General features: G+C 41.1%; 3 protein-coding genes across 7 annotated transcripts; 2 read left to right on the top strand and 1 right to left on the bottom strand.

Moving 5' to 3' along the window:
- Positions 1 to 2869: 2869 nt before the first annotated feature.
- zgc:112271 (uncharacterized protein LOC553698 homolog) lies at positions 2870 to 4131 on the bottom strand. The gene is made up of 3 exons (XM_053860602.1): positions 3831 to 4131; positions 3416 to 3513; positions 2870 to 3194 (listed from the first exon to the last, which is right to left on the bottom strand). Exons 1-3 carry the CDS (start codon positions 3891 to 3893, stop codon positions 3095 to 3097), a joined length of 261 nt encoding a protein of 86 aa, XP_053716577.1. The 5' UTR covers positions 3894 to 4131; the 3' UTR covers positions 2870 to 3094.
- Positions 4132 to 4945: 814 nt separating this feature from the next.
- acadvl (acyl-CoA dehydrogenase very long chain) lies at positions 4946 to 15375 on the top strand. The gene is made up of 21 exons (XM_053859502.1): positions 4946 to 5057; positions 5259 to 5342; positions 5443 to 5506; positions 6159 to 6227; positions 6357 to 6429; positions 6516 to 6580; positions 6667 to 6801; positions 7916 to 8060; positions 8391 to 8520; positions 8599 to 8724; positions 8794 to 8992; positions 9883 to 9987; positions 10152 to 10238; positions 10426 to 10488; positions 11977 to 12078; positions 12198 to 12295; positions 12720 to 12792; positions 12857 to 12929; positions 12999 to 13071; positions 14482 to 14557; positions 14629 to 15375. Exons 2-21 carry the CDS (start codon positions 5269 to 5271, stop codon positions 14764 to 14766), a joined length of 1968 nt encoding a protein of 655 aa, XP_053715477.1. The 5' UTR covers positions 4946 to 5057; positions 5259 to 5268; the 3' UTR covers positions 14767 to 15375.
- A 924-nt stretch (positions 15376 to 16299) lies between these two features.
- On the top strand, positions 16300 to 23765 carry ponzr1 (plac8 onzin related protein 1). Of its 5 annotated transcripts, none has more exons than XM_053859503.1 (5): positions 18971 to 19135; positions 19370 to 19507; positions 20088 to 20201; positions 20626 to 20771; positions 23376 to 23765. In XM_053859503.1, exons 2-5 carry the CDS (start codon positions 19495 to 19497, stop codon positions 23511 to 23513), a joined length of 411 nt encoding a protein of 136 aa, XP_053715478.1. In that variant the 5' UTR covers positions 18971 to 19135; positions 19370 to 19494; the 3' UTR covers positions 23514 to 23765. The 5 variants fall into 5 exon arrangements, with proteins under 5 accessions (XP_053715482.1, XP_053715483.1, XP_053715478.1 ...); XM_053859505.1 differs by having other exon boundaries at positions 19047 to 19135; positions 19435 to 19507; XM_053859507.1 differs by lacking the exons at positions 18971 to 19135; positions 19370 to 19507 and adding an exon at positions 16300 to 16503.
- The last annotated feature ends 587 nt before the right edge of the window (positions 23766 to 24352 follow it).

The raw sequence follows: 24352 nt of genomic DNA, 5'->3' as shown, positions 1-24352 counted from the left end.
GGTTTCCATCACCTATTCAGTGAGGAGTAAAATCAAATCAATGCTTCAGCCGCCTCCGATAAAACCCACATTTAGACTTTCAGGCTTTTCGTCAGTTTCCACAAGGTGAGCTGCTGCTAGATCATCACCACCATCTTCATCACTGTACGTGGTCCCGAATGGACTTCATCATCTCTTCACCCTGCTTCTTCTCACCATAACATCATCACTCCCATCACATTCTCCCTCATCATCATCACAACAGTCCCAGTCATCACTGTCATCTTCCGCAGATCCGACCTTGTGGTCAGAGTGGGAGGTCAATCATTGGCTGGACTGGTGTCAGGCTGAGTTTGGGCTCCAAGTCCTGAGCTGTGAGTTGAAGGGTCTCCATGGGAGTGAGCTTTGTGGTCTGGATCGTGATACTTTCTTGAGCCTGATGTCCGACTGCACAGCTGGGGAAATCCTGTGGGAACATCTGGAGATCATGAGGAGAGGTACTTTCATGAGCTAAACTGGAGACTCTATAGGCGCAAGAGTGGAACATCATTTCATTTTATACATGTGAATTCAGTAAATAAAGACAGAATAAGCAGCAAAATGTGGAAACTATGAACAGAATCCTTAATGTGACGAACAACTCAGCATCAATACCTCAACACAAACAGAAAAGTAACCAAATGTCAGCTGTTCGGGTACAGATGGAAGATTGCAGGTGAGTAAGCGGAAGAAAAAAACAATAAATGTTCTTCCCGTTCCTTCTCGCTATAAAACAAGATGCATATTACAGTATGTAGGATAAAATTTAAATGACAATGAAATACATCTGAAATCATGGCATTTACAAAGTTTCAAGAAAAATACGTTATCTTACCATCACACCACATGAGTGCGATTTAGAGTTTGCTTGCAATATCTCTTGGTGGCCGTCTAATATGTGGGTCCATTACTTCCCAGAGAATGAACAGGACTACAGTTCCACATCACCAGAGTCGGTCCACAACCACTGAAGAGCGGGACAGTAGTTGCTCATCTTACTACTACTACACTGTGTTTTTCATAGTCCAACTGATAATAAAGTTTATTTCTGGAAACGTCTGTGAGGGTGATTAAAAAGGAACCAGACTGGGTCTGAATCTTCACTCGCTTCCCACTGCAGGATCCATCTAAAGGTCCTTGCACGGTGAGGCTGTTTTGCTTGAAGAGGAAGGATAAGAACTGGAAAGCTAACTGGTCCTGGAATAGGGCAAAGTAAAGGATGTGACAGAAAACAAAAGGGAAATGAGGTGCGGCAATTGTTAGACTCAAGAGCTGGTGAAAGGTTTTCAGATGAAAAAGCAACCTATACCGGTCCAATGTTTCTGATTCTGGTGTGCCTTTCACCGCCTGATTTCCAATGCTGTTGGGGCCCCCTGATCCAGAACAGAAGCATCATAGTCTGCTGGACCCCCACGCTGACTCTTCCATTAGAGTTCTCCGGAGGGTAAGTGGTGGAAGTAATCCTCATACTTGCAACCTACGGTGGTTTCCATCACCTATTCAGTGAGGAGTAAAATCAAATCAATGCTTCAGCCGCCTCCGATAAAACCCACATTTAGACTTTCAGGCTTTTAATCCGTCATGTAAATGATGTTGGAGTGACACGGCCACATTCACACCATCCCTGGGTGCTCTTTGTTACTATTCTTAGCAAATGGCCAAGAAGGTTAGCTATTAAGATCACACTCCTGGATGCTTTATATTTTAGTTTACTTGCATTATATAACATCTGGTGGTGTGATTCAGGTTGAACACATCCCCAAGATGGATGTAGACAAAAGTGTTTGACTTGACCTGAGAGCTTTCCTCAGATTGAACAGATAAACAGGTTCTTCTGTGACTTCAATGTCACGCATCAAAACAAACTCAATAATGGCACGTTCAACCTGAAACACCTTGACAGTCCCACCAATCTGAAATGATTTATTAAAATCCAGAGATAATCCTACTGTGTGACTCAAAACTGACTCCATTTGAAATGAGGCTTTACAAAACGGATTCAAAATAACCCTCAATATGTTTTTAGCTCTCTCCCTCAGCACCAACCTTTCAAGAGTTGTCTCACTTCAGTTCATTCTACTAAAATAGAATCAATGCCGCTAGGATATGAGTGAAAATGATAAAAGTCTGGTGTGAGTCACGACTCCTCGTGTTGTCGCGCTCACCTGAACCGTCCAGAACATCAGTGGAGCAGTCTTTTATTGTTCTGCTGCTCGTGTGAATAAGCACACTGATAAACATTTATTCACAACCAAATGGAGCACAACACCGCCGAGTCCGACTGTGAGAGCACTGACAACAGAACACGCACATGCGTTAGTTGTGAGTTCGGGTGAGGATCTGCAGTGAGGTCCTGGTGTGCATAATAATTAACAGAGAATTCTTATTCAGCTTATCCGTTTAAATGCGCAGATGATGGTTTGTGTCACTCAGTCATGGATTGGTTATTACTATTTTTATATTGAATCACAGCATTGTTAGGCCAGGTCACAGATGGCTTCTCATGAATCGATGGTTTCTTCAAGTATCTACAGATGAAAGCTCACAGCTGTGACGGGTCCCCCGGAACACAGTGCCAGTGGGGGTCTGAGTGAGTGACGCCGACCCCCCAATCCACACCATTCAAACACAGAATCATGTTGGTCCTAACAGACTTAAATGCAGTGCCCATCATGTTCCTTCATTACAAAGTTGCTATTAATAATAACCAGTATAATAATTAAATAAATAAACAATTTCCAGCAGCTGTTGTTACATCTGGAGCAGTACTTAAAATTTTGTAGATAACAGAAGGACTAGCAACTTATTCCACTTGAAAAATGACAACATTTCACGAATGTTGTTTACCAGACATGTTTATTGTGAACACAGCATGATCCTTTTAAATAAAAAATAAAATTAAAAAGCGGTAAATATCTATCTAACTATAATATCTATAATATCTAACTATAGTTTGTTAATTTGACATGTCAATGTAGCTGACAGCTGCCAGTTTTTCTCCTGCCATCGCTCTATGGTTAAATTCAAGTTGACAATTTACACCCAGTTGGTCGAGATGCTGACTGTATCTCCGTCATCAGTTTGATTTCTGTTTCTCCCACTGCTCTGGGGTCAGCGTCTTCTGCTCAAAGGCATGGATCTGTTTCAGCTCTTCGGCCAAGATTGTGTTCACCATCCTAGCAACAAGTCAACATTCACAGTCACTCTCAAATGCAAAAACGAATTTCAGTTTTTAACCACTCTGCTATGCAGTGAGCAAATGATCAAGGGGATCAGATAAACAAGATTTGCTATTAAATAGAGGAAAAACTTTTCAGAAGATAGAAGAAGATAGTTTTCCAGTCTGCTTAACTACAATTGGGTTCATCTGTTATTATTATGTATATATAATAAATACCTGTGCCTCTGCAATAAAGGTTTCCCTTCAAACTTAGAGGAAACCACCAGGACCTTGAAACTGGTATCACATTTACCAGGTGAAGTATCCTCCGCCTCCTGTGTAAACAACAAAATTACTTTGGATAAACAAAATAGGAAAAGCATCAAGAGTGATTAAGCTTGTGGTTTTGTGTAAAACAATCTTATTTTGTCAATCAACAAATGTGATGCGTAGATGAGATGTTTGGATATGAATACGCGGTGAAAACAGGATCTGTCCACTTATTATTACGAACATCAGACATACTACAACATGACATTGATTTATAAAGACTGACTCAGATCAGCCTTCACCATTTGTGGTTGTACAAAGTGGGTGCAAGACAATGTAACGACGTCATTTGACCGCCGTCAGGTCATGACACGCTACCTACCACGTGCACTGCCTCCAGCTCCTTAGTGAGTTTCTCTCGGATGTGATCTGAAGTTAAAGACATTTTTCTAGAAGACGAGTTCAAGCCGCCCAACACAGAAATCTACTCATGTGCCGTACGGTTGAAGTCGGCGTCTCGGTAGACACACCCCGGAAGTTCCTGTTTCGCATGACAGATTGTTACAATACATCGAGCAGGGATAGCATTTCACGGAATCATTTTTGCTTTTTTTGTACATTAACTAGTATTCGAATAATCAGTTCCAATCACCGTGCAATATGACATTCCATGAATTACATCAAAATATGACCACAGGAAAGAGAACCCAGCGACAGAACTGGGACGACCAATCAGATCAAACCATTTTATGCCGGCGGGCGGATGGAGCATGGTGTATAGATGGCCTCAGAAGTCCTGTTAAACTATTTTCAAAAATCCACCAAAATTAATTGGAAGTACAACACTCAATTTATCCAAAGCATATTGCACAATGAATTCACTGAATATTGGTTTTAATTCTAAAACTCTAACCTGGACTGGCATAAATGGGGCAATTGAAACATTCAGGCATAAGTTAGGACGACTAATATTTACTGTTTCTCTGTTGCAGCTAATGCAAAAGTCCTACTAGTAAAGTAGTGTTAAAATGTTCCGAATCATTTTAAATCGGCTCAGTAATCTCATATAACCTCAATATGAACAAAAATTGAGAATTATGTTTTCTTGCAAAGGCTTTTTTGTCTCATCGAAAATAGTTAAGTGATGGAATTGCGCACTCTGCTGGTGTAATAGTATTATTTCTATGTTTAACAATATGATGAACATGGGATTCATTTGGACAGTTACGTGGCAGTAATATAGTTTATGAAATGTCATATTAATGCAGTTTACTACGACCCGTAGTTTGTGTTTAAAGGAGGCATAAGGTTACTTTATAAAACTTTGTTACAATTGTAACCATTTTGTACATTAAGCGCAATAATCTTCAGTGTCACCAGTTTATGCGTTTGGAAATGGCCACTGCCTTCTTGCGAAGTTCCTATTTAAATGGAACGCACCATTAAGTTATGATCAGACACGACTCTAACTTCATATCCCATAAGGCATTGCGGTTAGGCCGCCATACCGGGTTCGGTGAGAAAAAAATAGTACTTCTGCTGCCATTTGAGGGAAAGGTTGGGTCAGTGCTCACAGTCCTCCGAATTAAATAGAGAATAGTCTGCTCAGGTCAGTAACACTGATTGTATTTTAGCGCTAATCCTCGTTTAATAAGTATATCTCCTGTGTTTCGTTGTTACAAAACGATTCGGTGTCGTCACTAACAACAACCGGACGTTGACGGCGAAGTTGCCTTTCACGTCGTTCTTTGTTGTGTACCTTAGATTAGTCATTTCCTCATTTATATTTCTCACTACATTCTTATTTCAGATAAACAAACATGATGCTGCTTCGTAAGGTGAGCCAATCTGCCCTCAATGGCACTGTTTTGAGGATTCCTTCGGCGCTCTCGGGGTATGTCTGTTTATGGAAATTGCAAAATACACTGGTTCCAATGGAAACTGATGTTGTGTAGTGTTCTGCAGAATAATCGCATGTGTATATGTTGTTGTAGAGGTCAACGCCAGACTGCCGTCGCTGTTCTCAACAACCGTCTCTACGCGACCCAATCTGTCCAGGTACGGCTGCTCTGACAAAATGTTCTTATAGTTTGGCGTGGAGAGCTACTCTTGTATGTCTTAGACTTATTGTAGGTCAAATTTAGTTCAACACTGTGACTACTGTGACATAACCAGGCGCCCCCTCCCGCAAGATGTAGGCAAAAGTTCACTGATCACATGACTCAAGCGTAGAGGTGACACACTGAGGTGGGTGACAACGCAGCTGTCCTTATAAGGGGTCAGATTATTTTAAAATATCGATTAATGATCAAATACGTATGTGTTATTGCAATAACAAGAATCCCCCCGGAAGACTTACCTCTGAAGGCTGTTGTGTTTCCATATTACTTAATTATTGCAAAGTTTCTAGTCTATAAACAGGAATTTATTATTCTGTGTTTAGTTTATTATATTAAAATATTACATACAAATAAATCAATAAATTCTCAGTTACATAAATAAATTCTCAGTGACAAAACAAAAATGAGCCTCATTTGTAATGAATACGCTATCAATGAGAAACAAATTGGCCAAATTCAAAGGTTGATCTGTTGAGGTTTATGTAGTTCATGTTTTTATTTTATTTTCCAAAAATGCTCTCTGTAACTCTATTTGTGACATTGATATTTTTAGAAAGCAGTTGTCCTAAATGGTTGGTTTGTCTCTACAGGCCGTGTTGGAGAAGCCTGCAGCAGTTGCTGCCAATACTGCTACTTCAGCAGAGAAGACAGCACCCGCAGTATGTGATTGTCTTGTTTGTCTAGATGGTTTTGATACACCTGTGTGTCGCATTGTTCTTGGATGTAATTGTGTGTTCATTGTGCCCAATCTAAAAAAACATGACATTTGGACCCTTTTTTCTCATAAGGAATCCCAATCATTTGCTGTAAACATGTTCAAGGGACAGATTGCGACAGCTCAGGTCTTTCCCTACCCATCAGGTAATATCCATATGTTGACTCAACAAGCTCAAACACTCTTGAAAAGGGTTAGCAATGCTAACCTGTTTGACTTGTTCTTCATATAGTTCTGAATGAGGAGCAGGAGCAGTTTCTTCGGGAGCTTGTCCCCCCAGTCTGCAAGTTCTTTCAGGTAAACTGAGCTGAAGAAGTTTATTTGAGATAACCGTATCTTGTACTGATATCACATGTATGACAATTTCTGCCATCTCCATGCAGGAAGTAAATGATCCAGCTAAGAACGACGCTTTGGAGAAGGTAGAAGATCACACCATGGAGGGCTTGAAAGAAATGGGTGCCTTTGGCCTGCAGGTGCCATCCGAACTTTGTGGCCTCGGCCTGTCCAACACTCAGGTGCGTGAGGTTATATCACTCATACCGAATTTATTTGATCTTCAAACTGAACTACAATCTGCACGACTACACACAAACATATGATAAATGTGGAGCAGTGAAGGGTCTGCTCAGTGTCTGGGCTCTCTGTTTGATAACTTACATTTTATCACCTTTGTTAGGCTGTTAAACATCTGATTTTATTGACATTAGATTTACTTGAATTAATAATGTTGGGCTCTATCTTTTTTCACTGCCATGGTCTCGCTGCTGTGCAACTGTCTTCATGATGAGAACTCTGCTGGTTTTTCTGAAGTCACTGAAGAGTATTCATTGATAATTTTTGACGTGTAGATCTGTACTTCACTGATAAAAATGTTCTCAATCATCAGTAATTTCTCGCACTTTATTCAAAGGTGTTATGAGATTAGTGTAAATGCTTGTTTCCTCTATTTTATGATTATTTTTTGTAAAATGAACATATTTTATGTTTGCTTTTGGCTGTGAAACGCCACATTCTGTTACAGCTGTGGCAGAGCTCCGTCATCAGTTAATATCTGAGGTGACGACGACTCGTAATGTTAAGAAGTGACAGAGAAATGAGTTGGTCACGCTGATGGTCGTAAATAGGTTCGGGCTCATGTCGCCCAGCTCATGACTTCGTTGTAGAGGTCACAAACCAGCTATTTTGCGCGAGGGTCGCCAGCTGAGGAGAAATAAAAGGGCAACACCTGAGGCAAAGCTGTGCAAGCTTGCACAGCAGGGGGCGAATCATACTCACGCTACCCGAGACAAAAATGCGCAGTGTGAAAAGGCCTGAAGTGTGCTTGTGCATGGTAATCACCATCATTGGCATGTACCTTAACAGCTAGACATCCTTTTAGTTTTTCTTTTTGTGTTCTACTTTGTCTAAATTTTAGTCTTTCCTCTTCATTGATTTATCAAATTTATTATGTGGGCCTGTTCAGATTATGAAAACAAAGGAGTTGTGGCTATTCTAAGACTTTAATTGAGTTACATTGAACACAACCACAGTCTGTCTCATGGAAATCTGTTTTCATATATGTTTCTGTGGGTCTCTAGAAGCATGTGAACAAACGAGTAAATGACATCTGATGATCTGTTTACATTTCAGTATGCTCGCCTAGTGGAGATCGTTGGAAGCCATGACTTGGGTGTTGGAATCACACTTGGTGCCCACCAGTCCATTGGTTTCAAGGGCATTCTGCTTTTTGGGAACCCAGCTCAGAAGGAGAAGTACCTGCCAAAACTAGCCACAGGTAAGTACTTATGCAATGCATGCGTGTGTGTATAAAAAAAAATAAACAAACATCTATACCCCTGGAAATTACTTTTTGCCCTTGAGGTTTTTGTATTTTTTTATCTATGTTTAATATTCTATACAAATAAAGATAATGGTGGATTTGCTTATCTTATCTTATGTGTATGTGAGACTACTTCTCCTGGATGTATTATTAACATCTTATCACATTATGCTACTGATAACATTGGGTAATGGAAATTCTTTTTTTTTCACTACATGCACCGATCTAGATAAGAGATGTGTAACTAGATAATGAAATAAATGAAAAATGCTTTGTCCTATTCAGGGGAAACCATTGCTGCTTTTTGCCTTACGGAGCCAGCCAGTGGCTCAGATGCTGCCTCTATCAAAACTACTGCAGTTCCGTCACCATGCGGGAAGTTCTTCACTCTCAATGGAAGCAAGATCTGGATTAGGTGGGAGCCATTTGAACAAGTCAAACAATTGGAGCAAAGGCATTAGCATACCAAATAACATATTCTATGTATTGCCAGTAACGGTGGTCTGGCTGAGATATTCACGGTTTTTGCAAAGACACCCATGAAGGACCCGAGGACTGGAGAGATGAAGGACAAGATCACGGCGTTTGTTGTGGAGAGAAGCTTTGGAGGAGTGACAAGGTGAGAGTCGTAGATGTAATTGTGTTATGTAGACTTATGATCGCTTCACTTCTCCTGTTTGTATGACAGTGGCCCTCCAGAGAAGAAGATGGGGATCAAGGCATCCAACACTGCTGAGGTCTACTTTGATAACGTCCGTGTGCCAGCCGATTGTGTGCTGGGTGAAGTGGGAGAGGGATTCAAGGTGGCCATGAACATCTTGAATAATGGACGGTTCGGCATGGCAGCAGCTCTCTCTGGCACCATGAAGGGGGCCATCTCTAAGGCTGTGAGTAAAACTCAACTATGTCACTAGGAGGTATCTGACCAGAGGTGGAGTTTGTCACTGGTGGTCTAACGTGGTGGTCTGAAACTGAGTGGTGATCTGAGACGTATCTTATGTTAATTGTGACTGGTGCCTTGACCTCGCTATGCTCTGAGCAAAAGCTGATCAGACAATGACAAAGTCTTAACCATAAGTAATTAATTGCCTGTATTACTTCAGGAACCAATCATATGGTTGTCCAACATTATGGTTATGATGGTATTGGGTATTATTAGCGTTGTGAGGCAGAGATAAGGGAGTTGAATAAAACATGACAGCATGTAATGTCATTGGGGTTTTTTAAAGTCTTACAAAAAATGTCAAACATCCCCTGGTAAAATTTGTTGGAAGACATTCACCTTTTTCTTTTTAGCGATGCCTGCAAATTATGAATATATTTATATTTTGTCTGATTTTATCCATGCAGGTGATGTGCTGTTTTGTTTTCCTTAAATGAGAATCTTTCATGCATATTAAAATTGAACTTAAACTACATCACTAGAGGGCAATATTGAGCCTGAGTGTTATTTTTAAAGCGGCTGATGACAAAAGCAGTGGCGGTTGAAATGGTTTCTCAGCTATTGTTTTTATGTTATTATACTTTATTTATTTTTCGTTTAAGAGCTCAGCTTTTGCCTTTTGTTCTGTCCATCACTTCAAAGGTTTCACAGATGGTAGTCAAGACAAACCCAATTGGCCCCCTCAGTGCTTACACTGTTACTCGCAGCTCAATTCTAATATGACGTCTACCTCTGCACACTTCTATTTTAAGAAAATGCGCCTTGGTTTTGAGTTAACAAAACATTCACAGGGAAAGGATGTTCTGTGATGTACTCTCTGTTGATTGTCAACAGGTGGATCATGCAGCCAACAGAACTCAGTTTGGCAACAAGATCCACAACTATGGTGTCATCCAGGAGAAGCTGTCTCGTATGGCTATGCTGCATTATGTGACTGAGGTGAGAGTCTTCATACTCGTAATCATTGTTTCACACACACTGTTAAATGTTTATGATTTTCACACAACAAAGTAAAATACTTTCTCAACATTTTGTAATTCATTTCAGATTTATGAACTGTTGCTGCAGACTGACAGATTTCTCCTTTTTACATTTTTTTGCAGTCAATGGCCTATATGATCAGCGGCAACATGGACAGTGGAGCAACTGAGTTCCAGATTGAAGCCGCCATCAGCAAGATATTTGCCTCTGTAAGGATCTTTCTTTTCATGTAGTGTTACCAGTTCTTCATATTGTTGATCATACAGACTTATTTAAATGCGTGAGGGCTCAGGGGAACTCAACCAGGTGTTTGCTGAAGCCCCCAGACACAGATAATTCTGGGTTTGTTCCTGTTTATTTGGTTGGACCAAAGCTAATTTTTTGAATGTTCAACAGGAAGCGGCATGGCTGGTGACTGACGAGTGCATCCAGGTGATGGGTGGCATGGGATTCATGAAGGTGAGTGAAAGGTCAAATAAACAAGGAGACGAAAATACCCAACATGTAATGATGAGCAAGCATAAACATATTAAAACAGATTGTTGAGGAGCTTTTACATTTTTGTACGTTCTTTTAGTGATACTGATTTTGTTGTACACTAAGGCTGGATCTATTTACGCCATTTAACATCTTTTAAATATAAGTGCCAGAAAAGGGGTTTTGGTTGTTTGCATTCATGCAAGAAACCGGCTTTAAATTTATCCAAGTGTGTACCCAAAGGATGATGGAGATAAACTGCTTTATTTTGGCCATATTTGTCTTGGGCAGGGTAGAAACGGTCCCAAAACAATCTATTTAAAATTAAGTTCCACCATTTTAATATATTTTCCTGAGTACAACTGCTATTCCAACCCAAGCAGTTACTTTTTTAAAAGCTGAAGGCAGTAAAGATTTGTTTGCGTGTGGTAGCATCTTCGTAGAGACAGAAGTCGCTACACTGTTGAATGTGAGAAAAGTATTGTATTTGAAAGCATCTGAATAGTTGAGCAGAAAAACATACTGATTTACAACATTGTCTATTGGTTACTTTGCACTTGGCCTTTTATTAGTGATCCACTGAAAGTTGACCAAAAAAGGCACAAATGTGCATGTTGTGTTATCGACGAAAGGAGTTTAGCACAGGAATATCATGCCTGAAAATGGATATTGTGATTACACAATCAACACCGCAGCTGGAGCGCAATGATCTGGATACACCAACATGTCCACTGTGTGGAGATTTTGTACTGCATCTGAGCAACACTGGAGAATAGCTATCTGTAAGGTGTGTTATGCTGACATTACAAGAGGGAGATCATCGCACGTCTGTACAGGAAAGGCTCAGTGCGCAGAAGCAAGTCTTGGTTGTGACACAGAGCTCGGTAATCATCTGTGATAGTGGGTCATATTGGAGATCATTACCTTGGTTCTTGTCCCTTTTGAACGTCGAACCAGAGTAACCTGCTCCTCTGATGCAGCTGTAGCAGACTGTATTCCTTTATTTGTAGCACTTAAGTGTCTTCTGAGAACGCTCTCGGCGGTGGATGATGGAAAGTTTACTCAGAGTCGGTCAACTAACTGAGATCTACTTGTAGTGATTCACACTTCATCAGGGCTGTCCTTGATCTATTTTATGGTACAAATACAATACAAGTTCTTACATTGGATGTTGGAATAAAGCAAGATCGCGTGTCGCACTGCTGTGAAATAGTTGAATGTAGCACCTGAATGTAGTTTCAGTTGGTTGAAGTTGAAAAGTCAACATTGATTCAATGTTGAGTCATGGTTATTATTTCATTGTAAAAAATGTACATTGATTCATGGTAGGAATTGGTTGAAATTTCAACATGATTTCCACATTGATGTATATTTTTCAGAATACTACATATACGCTTAATTTTCGGGTCATAGCCTAGTGTTGAAGTATTTCGTCAAAATGTAAAAAGGCTTATATTTCTGTCTCTGCAGGACGCTGGAGTGGAACGAGTGATGAGAGATCTGAGAATCTTCCGTATTTTTGAGGGCACAAACGACATCCTCAGGCTTTTTGTAGCACTCAACGGCTTCCAGGTGAACATGAGCTGGTCAGACAACTGGGCAGAAGTTTAGATTCAATATATAGTCTAAATGTCTATATGGGTGCATTTAGGGAGTTTTTAAAAAAGAAGTGTCTTTTTCTTGTGCTGCAGAATGCTGGTAACCAACTGAAAGGTTTGCAGAAGGCTCTGAAGAACCCACTGGGCAACGCAGGGTTGCTGGCAGGAGAGCTCAGCAAGAGAGCCAAGAGGTGACTGCAATACAGAAATGACATTTGTATCATGTTTAGTTGATCTTAAGGTTCCACCGCCACAAATTGCAACATCTTACCATATAAATGAGCCAAGCCACAGGTCTGAAGCCTGATGTGGTTACTGCTTTACTAATGGCGAATGACACAGAAAGTGACGGCCAGCAGCCGTCCGTGCTTAGCCTTTATTGGTCTTCACCTGGTTTGCATTCCAACATTTAAGTGGGTTTTAAAAACAACAACACTGTGGCTATTTCAGTCTAATGCCACCCCAATGTTGGATTATCAGCTATACCTGCTAGAAGTGTTCAATTGTTCTGGAAATACTGTGCAGTAGATGGGCCAGAGAACAGAGTAGTGTATTGGCATCAATTTTGTTTAATTGTGGTTTGATATTAAATTTTTGTTGTTTTCTTCTCCACAGAAAGGCAGGCATGAGCACTGGTCTGACCCTGCAAGGCAGTGTGCACCCTGACTTGGCACAGAGCGGTGATCTCGTATGTAGACACACTCAAGTCTGTCTTGCTGAACACACACTGAATGCTTACTTCTACTCTGCAGGCAGTAAAAGCCATTGAACAGTTTGGAGGAGTCGTGGAAGAGCTTCTGATCAAACACGGCAAGAAGATCATTGGTAAGTCTCTCCAGCAGCTCTTTAAAGTAGACGTGCCGTCGTTGTGACTAATAAAATGTCCCGTTTCAGATGAGCAGTTTGTCTTGAAGAGAGTTGCCGACTGTGCCATTGACCTGTACGCCATGGTTGTTGTTCTGTCCAGGTATGAGCCACTTCTTTACTACTTTGTTAATGAAGGTTTAGTTTCCTTAACCTCAGCCTTCACCCTCTGTCTGATCACAATATTGACATTGCAAATACATATTTGGAAAAGGAATGCAGAAAAAACATGAAGCCAACGAAGCGAATCCCATCACAAGTCGCAGAGAAACACAGAGACACCCTCACATCCTGTGTCAAAAATAAAAACATCACAGGTGACTGCAAACTCAATCATGTACTTTCACTTTCAGTGAAAGACAGTTACAAAGTGAATGAAGGTGAAACTTGTATTTGTAAAAGGATACATCTGCTGCTGCCGTATACCTAAATAAAGATAGAAATAACCAGCGAATGGTTGTATAGTATTTTACCTACAAACCAGCGTTCAGTTGGGTAAAACAAAGGTATATTCAGCTGTGATTTCACACTTGTGTATGTATGAGAGATGCAAAAGTGAACTTCATCACTTAATGGTATCGCTTTATTTAGGCAATTTTCTTGAAGACCTTGTTTTGCCTCCTCTTCATGCCAGAATTTCCAACATTCAAGGCAGCTCCTCTTTTTTTGTGGAAATGGGGAGGTGAAGAGGAGTTCAGTGGAGTGTTGTGGGGTGTTTGATTTGTCCACCACAGCAATAATAAGAACAAGAAACCCTTTTTTCATCTATTTTTGGTGTTGTTTGTCAACAAAGGAGAAACATCACGTTGACAAAATTAAATTCGAATTTCAGCTATAGTGGTGAAAATCAAATGTCTAAGCCTCAACTGTACTCCAGGGAGCGCTGTTGCCACCTGCCAAAGCCAGGGGTTGGCAGCCTTTACAATTACATTTTGTTACCTTTCCCACCAAAGAAAACCCTTCTGGAGCCACAAAACACAACTTGGCATATGAACTTTACTATGAACACTTATTGTCATCACTATTTTATCTTTTACATCTTTTAAGCTGGCATGACTGAATAAAACAAACAGACAAATGCATGCGGGTGGCCTACAATAAATACAATTTATGTGGGAATCTTTTTTGTCCCTTTTGTATTTGTGTATGTACTAAAATAAAAGCTGACCTATTTAATGTTTTTGAAATGTAGTTGTTAGAATCCCCTGGAACTCCAAAAGACCCGTCCATAAAAAAAAAACAATATTTAGATCAAAGTTTCATGAATGGCGTTTTCCCTCAAAGCACTGTTTCCCCACGACATGGGAAAAAAAAACTCTCCAGGTGGCTGCCAGGTCCAACCCTGCTGCCAGGGTGTGTACTTGTGTACACTGCGGGGGAGTGCTTGCACAGGACATCTTCATGCAGGCGATTAACGTCTCAGGGGAGGAGAGGGACAAAAGTCAGACTTTGTTGTTCACTTTGTTGTTCTTAAAGCAGTTTTTCCCCACCTTCAACCTTATATTTTCTTCAGGGCTTCACGCTCCTTGAGTCGCGGTCACCCCTCAGCTCAGCATGAAAAGATGCTGTGTGAGACCTGGTGTGTGGAGGTATGACGCGCAAGCACGCTGCCTCTCAAGCAACATCGAGCTCTCTTCGCTTATTCCTCCTCTTTTTGCAGGCACACCAGAGGGTCATGCAGGAGGTCAAAGTTCTGCGCTCGGGTCAGTCCAAGCACCTCTTCAACAACTTCAGAGCCATTTCCACAGCAGTGGTGGAGAATGGAGGCATCGTCTCCCCTCATCCTCTTGGTTTCTAAAGCTTCTCCATCGACTTTTCACTGTTGGATGTCAGTTATGTAGCATTTTCCCAACAAATGTGTTTGTCATTTTTTTTAATTTAGACTATTGCCATTGTAGCCTCTTGACACATCAGTGCTCTTCTAATTTCCTTTCAGGCCATGACCTCTTTTTCTATTCTGACAGTGGCAGTGTCATCACGAAGTAAAGTCCACAGTAGGTGCATTCACACTGAAGTAGGAAGGTACTGAGGAGGTACTGGAGAGTTGAGCTTGGTGAAACGCGTTCAGATAAAGCTTTTCTTTCAGCTGAAGCACAAAAGCAAAAAATCATATTGGACATATCAATCTGGTGAAAATACGGTCTTCTGGCTAGAAAAAACCAAGACACTTCCTGACATTTGAGTGCTGTCGCCAAAACAGGAAACAAACTTGATACCTGATGCCTCTCTACCCTGGTTTCACTCTGTTGTCATGTGGGTAAATAACAAAAAAAATCAGAGAGCAGGTGCCAGTTTTCAGTGTCTCCTGGGTCCTGTGGACAGGTCTGCACACGTGTAGAGAAACTGAACTGTTAGAGATTATTGAATGTTTCTGTATGTGCTACAATAAAAGTGAACTGGAATGCCACAGGAAGACAGTGACTGTACCAGTACTGAAGGAGTAGGCTCAGATTACCATTTTTGTGACCTAAGACACAGGTGATCTGTTTGCAAAAGGGAATCCTCTTGTCCCCCCCACTCCTAGTCTCCATGTTTGCCACATTGTGTCTATAAACTGACATCATTCTATTTGAGGGAGGATTATCTGACTGAATGTTTTTGCTTTTTTTTTTTTTTTAAACAAATAACTACCGCAGCTTTTTCATGACTTTCATTCAGCTAAAATAATCTGTGTTGGGTTATTAATTTATACTCAGGTGTGTTTTTTAGGCCACATATTTATATATATATATCCATCCTCATCGAGTTTCCTTGTGTATGTACATAAATATAAGTGTGTGGTTGGGTTTTACAGTCTTCTTGCATGTGAGTCCACTTGGTGCTAATGAAGCCTTTAACTTTACAGCTTTTTCAGCAGTGATTTAAGGAGGGTCTCGATACTACTATTGGATGATGTAATCCAAGAATGTCAAGTGTGTTTTGAAAATAACTGCTTATTGATCAAATCCTTGAATTAATAAAGTACTCAATATCCCTCTGTACTTTTATCATCAGTCTTGGGATTTGTTCTTGAGAAGAAATTAGTGGCTATAATGCATGATCTTGCCAGTCTGACGGTGGACGGATGGGGCTTCAGTAAAATGAGTGTTTTACATATGCAATGACGGACAGCAGAGAGAACTCCTTTGAATTGGGTTCACATTGTGGAATTGACTACACAATATCTTAGGCTTGTCAAACTTAGGTAGATATCGACTTCCTTGACTGAGCCACCTTCACAGCATTCGCTTTGAAAACCCTCTTCATTGAACTGTGAATCATAAATGAGCTGCATTGTTGTAGTTTGCATAGTTTTTTTTTTTTAAGTTCATGCAAATATTCTGACTTTGCATCTCCTCTTAGAAGGTGTCCGCGGTGTTTGATATGTGAAAAGTTAATGTTCTTGCCTCATGGTATTCACGAGTGGGCTGCACTACCTGGGAAACTGAAACTCAATTTTGCCGGTTAGTCGACCTCTACCAAACGCAAATCACAAACGGCAGCGACGGCACAACGGACGCTTCTCTTCTGCAGACGCCACTCAGTCCAGGGAAGAGTAAGTCATACATTTATTCTGGAACAGAGTTCCAATTGTAGTTCGTGGACTAACCGGGTGATGGGCGATTACTTAGAAAATGTAGTCAATTTGTAGCGGGAAAATCTGTGCCGGGCTACAATGTAACACTGAAGTTAAGCCAGCGAAGACTCATTAAACATGTTTAACGAGACACACATTTTACCAACCTGTTCGACCCGAAAATATTCGGTGAAAATCGCCTTCATTTCAAGAAAAAAAAAAAAAAAATCGAATGAGCTACGACAGCAGGAGCAGGTGTTGCTAGCCTCGGTGTCTGTCTCACTAAAATGTTGCGGTCAGAAATCCAAATATGTACAATATGTCATTGCGCATTTATCTGGATTTCTTTTTTTTTTTAAATGAAAGAAAAAAGAAAAAAAAACATCGGCCAAAAACCTGCGCCTACCTCGTTACACAAACGAACACAAGCTTGTTAAAGGCGTAACAACTTTACTTGAGGTAAGATGTCAGTCTTGTCTTTTAAAACATTTATTATATATGTATATTTATATTTAGATACTGACCGCTTGGGAGGAAACACAGGCCAGACCCACGCGACGTGTAAATGTATACCAGATTCACAGATTTATTCAATCGTGCTGCTGCATCGTGGCCGATAAAGAGTCATCAGTTATGAAGTATTTTGAGCCAAAACGTCCTTCATTTTCCATGTTTACTTGTTAAAGTTGCGTCACCAGTCTTTCCCCCTTCATCTTTTTTATGCCAACAGGACTAGTCGTTCATTCACAGATCATACCAGCACTGAAGGTTTATGATATATGGCCCGTAGTTGGAAATAACGCCCGAATGGACCTTTTCATCTTCTCTACATTGCATGTCTCAATCCTTCCCAACTGTGTAGTGAGGCCAACAAACCTTTCAATGTCAATGTCAATGTAAACTTTTTTTCCTTCCTTAGTAATAAATGTCCCAACTTGACTGAAGGTTTTTGCTTTATTTACATTTTTGATTGTTGTCCTGTCCCTGACTTTTCAGAATCAGAATCAGAATCAAATTTATTGCCTTGGTCAGTGGGGAGCCCACTGACTAGGAAAGTGTTTTGGAATAACGTGCAGTCAAAAAGTAAATAAATAATAAAATAACATAAAATAAAATAAAATAACAACAAGGCTGTTCACGAATTCAACAGTCTGACGGCCGAGGGGAAGAAGCTGTTCCTGTGACGGGAGGTTCTGGTCTGGATGGACCGTAGCCTCCTGCCAGAGGGAAGAGGAACAAACAGTCCATGTTCAGGGTGAGAAGGGTCGGCTCTGATCCAACCTGCACGTCTCTGGGTCCTGGAGACTTATAGGTCCTGAAGAGGTGGCAGGCTGCAACCCATCACCTTCTCAGCAGAACGTACGATGCGCTGCAGTCTGCTCTTGTCCCTGGAGGTGGCACTGTTGTACCAGACAGTGATAGAGGAGGTGAGGATGGACTGGATGATGGCCTGTAGAACTCCGCCTGCAACTTCGTCGGCAGTCGTAGTTTTCGTAGCTGCCTCAGGAAGAACATTCTCTGCTGGGCCTGATGAGGGACCTGATGGTTGGCTCCCATTTGAGGTCCTCAGTGATGGTGGTTCCCAGGAAGCAGAAGGAGTCCACAATAGGAATAGGTAAACCAGCCAACATGAGGGGGGACAGAGAAACTGTTACTCTCCTGAAGTCTATGACCATCTCCACTGTCTTCTGGGCGTTGAGCTCCAGGTTGTTGTGGCTGCACCAGGACACCAGCCGCTCCACCTCCCTCCTGTAAGCCGACTCATCTCCATCTGAGATGAGCCCGATGATGGTGTTGTCATCCGCAAACTTGATCAGCTTCATGGACTCATGGCTGGAGGTGCAGCAGTTTTTGTACAGAGAGAAGAGGCATGGAGAGAGAACACAGCCCTGAGGAGACCCAATGTTGAGGGTCCGAGTGTCGGAGACAGTCGTCCCCAGCCGCACACGCTGACTTCGGCTGGTCAGGAAGTCTGTAATCCATCTGCAGAGGGAGTCAGGCACGTCCAGCTGGCGAAGCTTGTCTTCAAGCAGAGCTGGAAAAATTGTATTAAAGGCAGAGCTGAAGTCCAAAAACAGGATCCTGGCATAGGTTCCTGGGCAGTCGAGATGATCCAGGACGAAATGAAGGGCCTGGTTCACTGCATCGTCCACAGATCTGTAGGCTAACTGCAATGAGTCCAGGTGAGAAGCAGTGATAGATTTCAGGTGAGAGAGAACCAGGAGCTCAAAGGACTGTCCGTGAACACTGGAGCCAGCTCAGCAGCACAGTGCTTCAGGATGGCAGGGGAAACTCTGTCCGGACCCGCAGCCTTCCGAAGGTTCAGCCTCCTGAACTGAGTGACCACGTCCTGCTCCATGATGTCAAGAGAAAGAGGAAGAGGGGGGAAGTGAGGGGGTGGCTCATCAAAAGTGACTGTGATCGACTTTGCTGTCTCAGTGACATCGTTCGTCTTAGTTGTGTCACTAAGAGACAGCACAGTCCTTTGTTGTAAAGTGGAACATGGGGCTGGAGAGACCACAGAGGTGTTGGTGCAAAAAGGTTTCTTCCGATAAAATCACGTGTGTGTCCAAATAAAGGATTGCATGTGTGTCTTCAGGCCACGTGTTCAGTATGTATCCACCCATTCCTTGTATAATGTCTGTTAGGGCTTTACAAGTCTTGTTGCATGCGAAGCTTTCATCTTTATCACTACTGCCTGTTGGTCTGTGACTTCAGGAGGAAATGATACATGAAATATGATGATGCAATCATCATTGCTGTTGTAAAGATGCGGTGATAATGATGTTGATGTACAAATCTTTCATTAATGAAGGACTTTCTCTGTTTTTTTCCTTTCATATAGAGATTTTTGCTTTTGATGGTAATGACTGCGGTAAACTGTGTACTACATGTACTTGTTGTTGGAAGGATCACTTGCGTGGAGACAGGCTGGTTACTGGTCCCCACTATCCCCAGAAGAGCTGATTTATGAGAAAGCAAGGTCAGGAACTGGTGCTGAGAAGGATTTAGCTCACCTTCAGACAGTGACTTATTGTATCATTGTATGGTGAAGTTGACACCTTGTAGCGAGTGCAGCGCTTACATTTCCATCTAGTGATTCTGTCCTTTTTGTATCATGGATACCATTGAAGCCACTCGGGATTTCAAACAAACTTGAGTCATCAGTGTCATGAAGTTAGTATTTTACATACAGTATGTGTGGGCGTCGCTTTCCAGATTTTGCTGGATAAATGTCTCGACTTTTGAGAAAAGTAAAGAGCACCGTGTTCATGTCCTCTGAGAAATTATTTATTATTTCATGTTTTTGGACAAATTGTCTAAGACTGTGTTAGCAAATGAGAAAATGAGACATTGTGAAAATGGTGGCTGAAACGTTGCCGGTTCAAGAGAACCCCACTGTGTTGGTGAACCGGTGACTTTGTGTAAAGCGCTTTGTTCCTAGATAAGCATGGAAACACTATCATTAGGAGCTACTACCACTGCTGACAATATATACTTGTCAAAATTCGTAGATTATTAACCAAAAAAATAACTGTACTCATGTCCACTTTTCTTTGCAGATATGGCCTATCCCCCGTCGCACACCACCCAAGTGGTTTCAGTGACCACAGCCAACCAGGGCATCTCACCATGGAGCACTGGCCTTTGTGACTGCTGCAGTGACATGGGCACCTGTAAGTGTCATGCTCTCAACCCTCCCTCCCTGTGCCGAGGCTGTTCACATAGAATAAACCTTTGTTTCATTCAACTGATGAATATCTGTTATTATCCTATTCATTCATTCTCGTAATCTAAAGTGTATTTCAAAATACATTTAATAATTGAGCGGTCGTTTGTCAGGTATTCAGTGCCTTATTCCAGAGTATTTGCCTTTTACAAGTTTATGCACAGCAGAAATTGATATTAAGGGAAATGAGGTGTGGCTCATTTGTAAACCTGATTTTTGTAAATGAGCACATGTGCTCACAAAAGGCAGTTTGTTCACGTCATGCCTCGACTTACATGTGTGCAGGATACAGAAATGAAGAACAGGAAGTTCACTACTATGATGGGGAAAAGTGGAAGATAATGAGTGACTGACTGTGTCTGTGTTTCCAGGCTGCTGTGGTCTATGGTGCTTCCCCTGCATGCAGTGTCAAACTGCCGGGGACCACGGCTGGTGCTGCGCCATGCCTCTGCTGGACTTCTGCTGTGTGGTGTCGTGCCTGCTCCGCTCCTCCATCCGAGAGCGCCATGGAATCCCTGTAAGATGGCCAGGGCTATACTGGGGGAAATCTGCTGGATCAGCAATCATTGCTGGATCAGCGATCATTAGTCTTTGTGTTGTCATATGAAATACAAAATAGACCATCTGCAGTCAAATTTCAATCCAACTATAGCTGTAACTTGGAACATTGGAACAATGGTAGCCATTTCAGCCTTATTCTTACTTGTCTTACAGTCATTAGTTTTGGTCAGGTCTACTTGTAATAGTTTTTGTCTAGTTTTAGGCGACGAAAACTCAATAACATTTTTGTCAGTTTGAGTCAGGGAGAAGTGAGTATAATAATAGTCATGAGAAATAAAAGAGGAGATACAATTACTGTATCCTCTCTTTTATATACAAATGAATGTAGGTACATCAACTATATTGAGATATATAATATACACTTGTGCACCTGAGCATTATGTATATTTTACACACACACATTGCATCATGTGTTTCATTTAACCCAAATACAACAGTGTTCAGAAAAGAAGGGCCTTACCTATCCATTTAGATTATTGATCATCGCTTATTAGCCACATGATGCCGCGCAACACATTGAACATTAGCCAAAATGACAGACATGTGCCGACAACATGTAGCCACGACATGGCTAGATACAGTAACACACATAAGCTACTGAACTGACGTTAGCACAACCATGCTAACTTAAGTTGGAGATCAGCAGCGGGAACCAAGATATTACAGATTACACGCCCAAGAATCTCACATATTTTGAGTGTCTGACAGACTATCTACAACAAAAACTGACCTAACTGTCGCGTTATTGTCAACACGGACCCATGTGTAGTTCGACATTGTCTTGTTACCGTCATGAAAAAAAACGGTTGTTAAACTGTTGCGTAAAACAAACAACGCTGCTGTTTGGCCGATCATACAGAGCTGGATTGATACTGAGCATGTTGGCTGAAGTCTGCGCTCTCTGAGTGCTTTTCTTCTTCATGTATTGTTTTGTGTAAATGCCTTGTATGTGTGGAACTAGATTTGATACTTGATCTTCTGACTGAACAAATCATGATTCAGCCAGATCAAACATGTTTCATCAAAGGAAGACTATCCTCTGTAAACACAGGGAATCTATTTAACCTCCCTCAGCGAAGTAAATAAAAGCACGCAGTTTTGTTAGTAGATGCAGAGAAAGTGTTTGACCAAGTTAACTGGCTCTTCTTGTTCTCAACATTACAAAGATTTGGGTTTGGTGAATCGTTCAATGGTTGGATAAAGGCCCTTCATGCCTCACCTATGGTCAAAGTCACAACAAACAAACTAATTTTTGCTTTTCTTTTTCGCACTTTTCATTGAACCTCTCGCAACTTCATTCTGCAAAACGTTCTTACCATCTGGATTGGATAAAAAAGTACTATCAACAACAATGGCATTGGCAAATTACCTAAAATGGGAGAATATTAAATACTGAGTAGAAAAAAGTAGAAAAAGTGAAATCACTCAAAAATAAGACATGAGTTGCTGGAATGGAAAAGAAAAATGCTTACGTTAGGTGAAGAAGCTGGACAGTGAGAGACAGGCCTCCCACTGGAGAAAATCCTGAATGTTGTGGCTCAGTTTGCAATGCATCATTCAGAGATGAATGGATGACAAGGCCGGACTGAGTGGAAGCAATACAAGTCTTGAGTTATTGAGACTATGTTTTATTTTTAACCATATGTTGTGTCCTTGGTGGTTCATTGTGTTTGTAGTTCGACTACACATAGTTATTGGTTCTATTTGAAAGCAGCTTCTTTTGAAGTTGAACACCTTAACTCTGTTTCTTTTTAGTTAGCACATAACCTTAACATTTCAAGCTGGATGCTGATAATAGTCCTATGAGAGCAACTGGATGTTGGTGCTATAAGTGGCAATGAATCGTTACCCAAGTGTGCCGTTGGGGAAAATGGACTGTAGAGGACAATCCACCAGCGGTTTTAAACTCTTCTTTTTTGCGTCGCTGGTCATGTAGACTACTCTTGTATGTCTGAAACTAAATGAGGTTGGCAAAAATTCTTACCAGAAACTGCAATATATCGCAACAAATGCTCACAGCTTGTTTAAATCTGCAACTGAATATTCAAAGAATATTCAGTTTCATGTTCCTCATAAATCATAATTGGTTTCTCATGAACAACATAAATCAATGGTACTTCCTTGTTTGGACTCTTGACAACTAATTTTATCCATGGTTTATGAGAAAATGTACCCAGTGCAGGCATTGAATGCTTTATGAGCATTGATTCTCATGATAGCTGTCCTTCATGTTCATGTGAGAAACTGTCACTTCCTGCTTTCACACAAGCATGACTGCCACTTCCCCTTTTATTTTTACTACAGTTTTGAAATAACATGCCGTTGATAGCAGAATTTATGAGTGCCGTCAATAGATCAAACGTTTGAATTCAACTCATCTATAGTGTGATGAATTGAGACGGTTTCTTTTTTATTTGTTGATAACACTAGGATTAACCGAAGCTGTACTGTTCATTTGCAATTGTGATGCCTTTGGGTCCAAAGTGGACCACTATTGGTTGAACTTGTGCTGGATTGGTGGGCTGCCAACTGACCAACTGACTCACTCTGGCTTCTGCAGGGCTCTTTCTGTGGCGACTGCTGTGCCTTATATTGGTGTTACCCCTGCGTGTGGTGCCAGATGAATCGAGAGGTGAAGATTCGTAGGCGTTCGCCTGCCACCGCCACCGTTGTCACCACTCAGGTGACTGGCTATTAGGCCACAACTCTTCAACATCTATTTTGGTTAAGACGTAGTTTCAATAGAGTCAAGTTCAAAGCCAAATGGGAAGTATATGGTTGCACAGCATTTCATTGTCTTAAAAAATGTGTCCTTGCTGTAGCGAAGTTCTTATTGTTGGTCAAAATATTAGTACTATTTGTTCAATTTTAGTTGTTTTTGACAGACTTTAACTGTTTTCATACAAAATTTGTATCTCTTGTTCTATCTGTCAATAAAATATATATTTTTGAAAACCAAACAATACTCTGACTTTTTATTGGTGATATATTCAACACTGTAGAGAAAAGCTTGTTGTATTTATTGAGTGGAAGCCTCTGTGTGTGAAAGACTTTCATCACACATTTCAAGGCTGTGCGGGCTCACTCCCTCTTGGACTGGCTGGCCTCCCTCTGCCATCCTCCCTGTGATAGTGTGTGTGTGTGTGTGTGTGTGTGTGTATGAGTCTGTGTGAGTGCTCTGCTGTGCTCTAGATACAAGTGTTAGAGAGAAAGAAATTATATTGACTTTAAAAGATAAAAATTATTATTTAAAAAATGTGTATTTCATTTGATATTCATTGCTACACTGGAAATAGGTTGATATTTTGTATGTGCCCCCGTTTAGTTGAGGAAGGAATCATCTTGTTTTGCAATCTTCAGTTATGACAGGATATGACAATTTAGTTACTGGACATTTTGGTTCAGCACTTTGTGACCCTGCACAAACTGTACAAACAACTGACAGGAGAAAAAGCTGAAAGGTTCCAGTCATGGCTTTCTCCAAAAATGAAAGTGTTGCTTACTGCTCCTGTGTCTACATCTCAGCTGCTGCCCGAA

Source organism: Synchiropus splendidus, chromosome 3, assembly GCF_027744825.2.
Source record: "Synchiropus splendidus isolate RoL2022-P1 chromosome 3, RoL_Sspl_1.0, whole genome shotgun sequence".
NCBI lineage: Eukaryota > Metazoa > Chordata > Actinopteri > Syngnathiformes > Callionymidae > Synchiropus > Synchiropus splendidus.
Note: the sequence above shows the minus strand (reverse complement) of the source record. Positions and strands in the feature narration are given on the sequence as shown.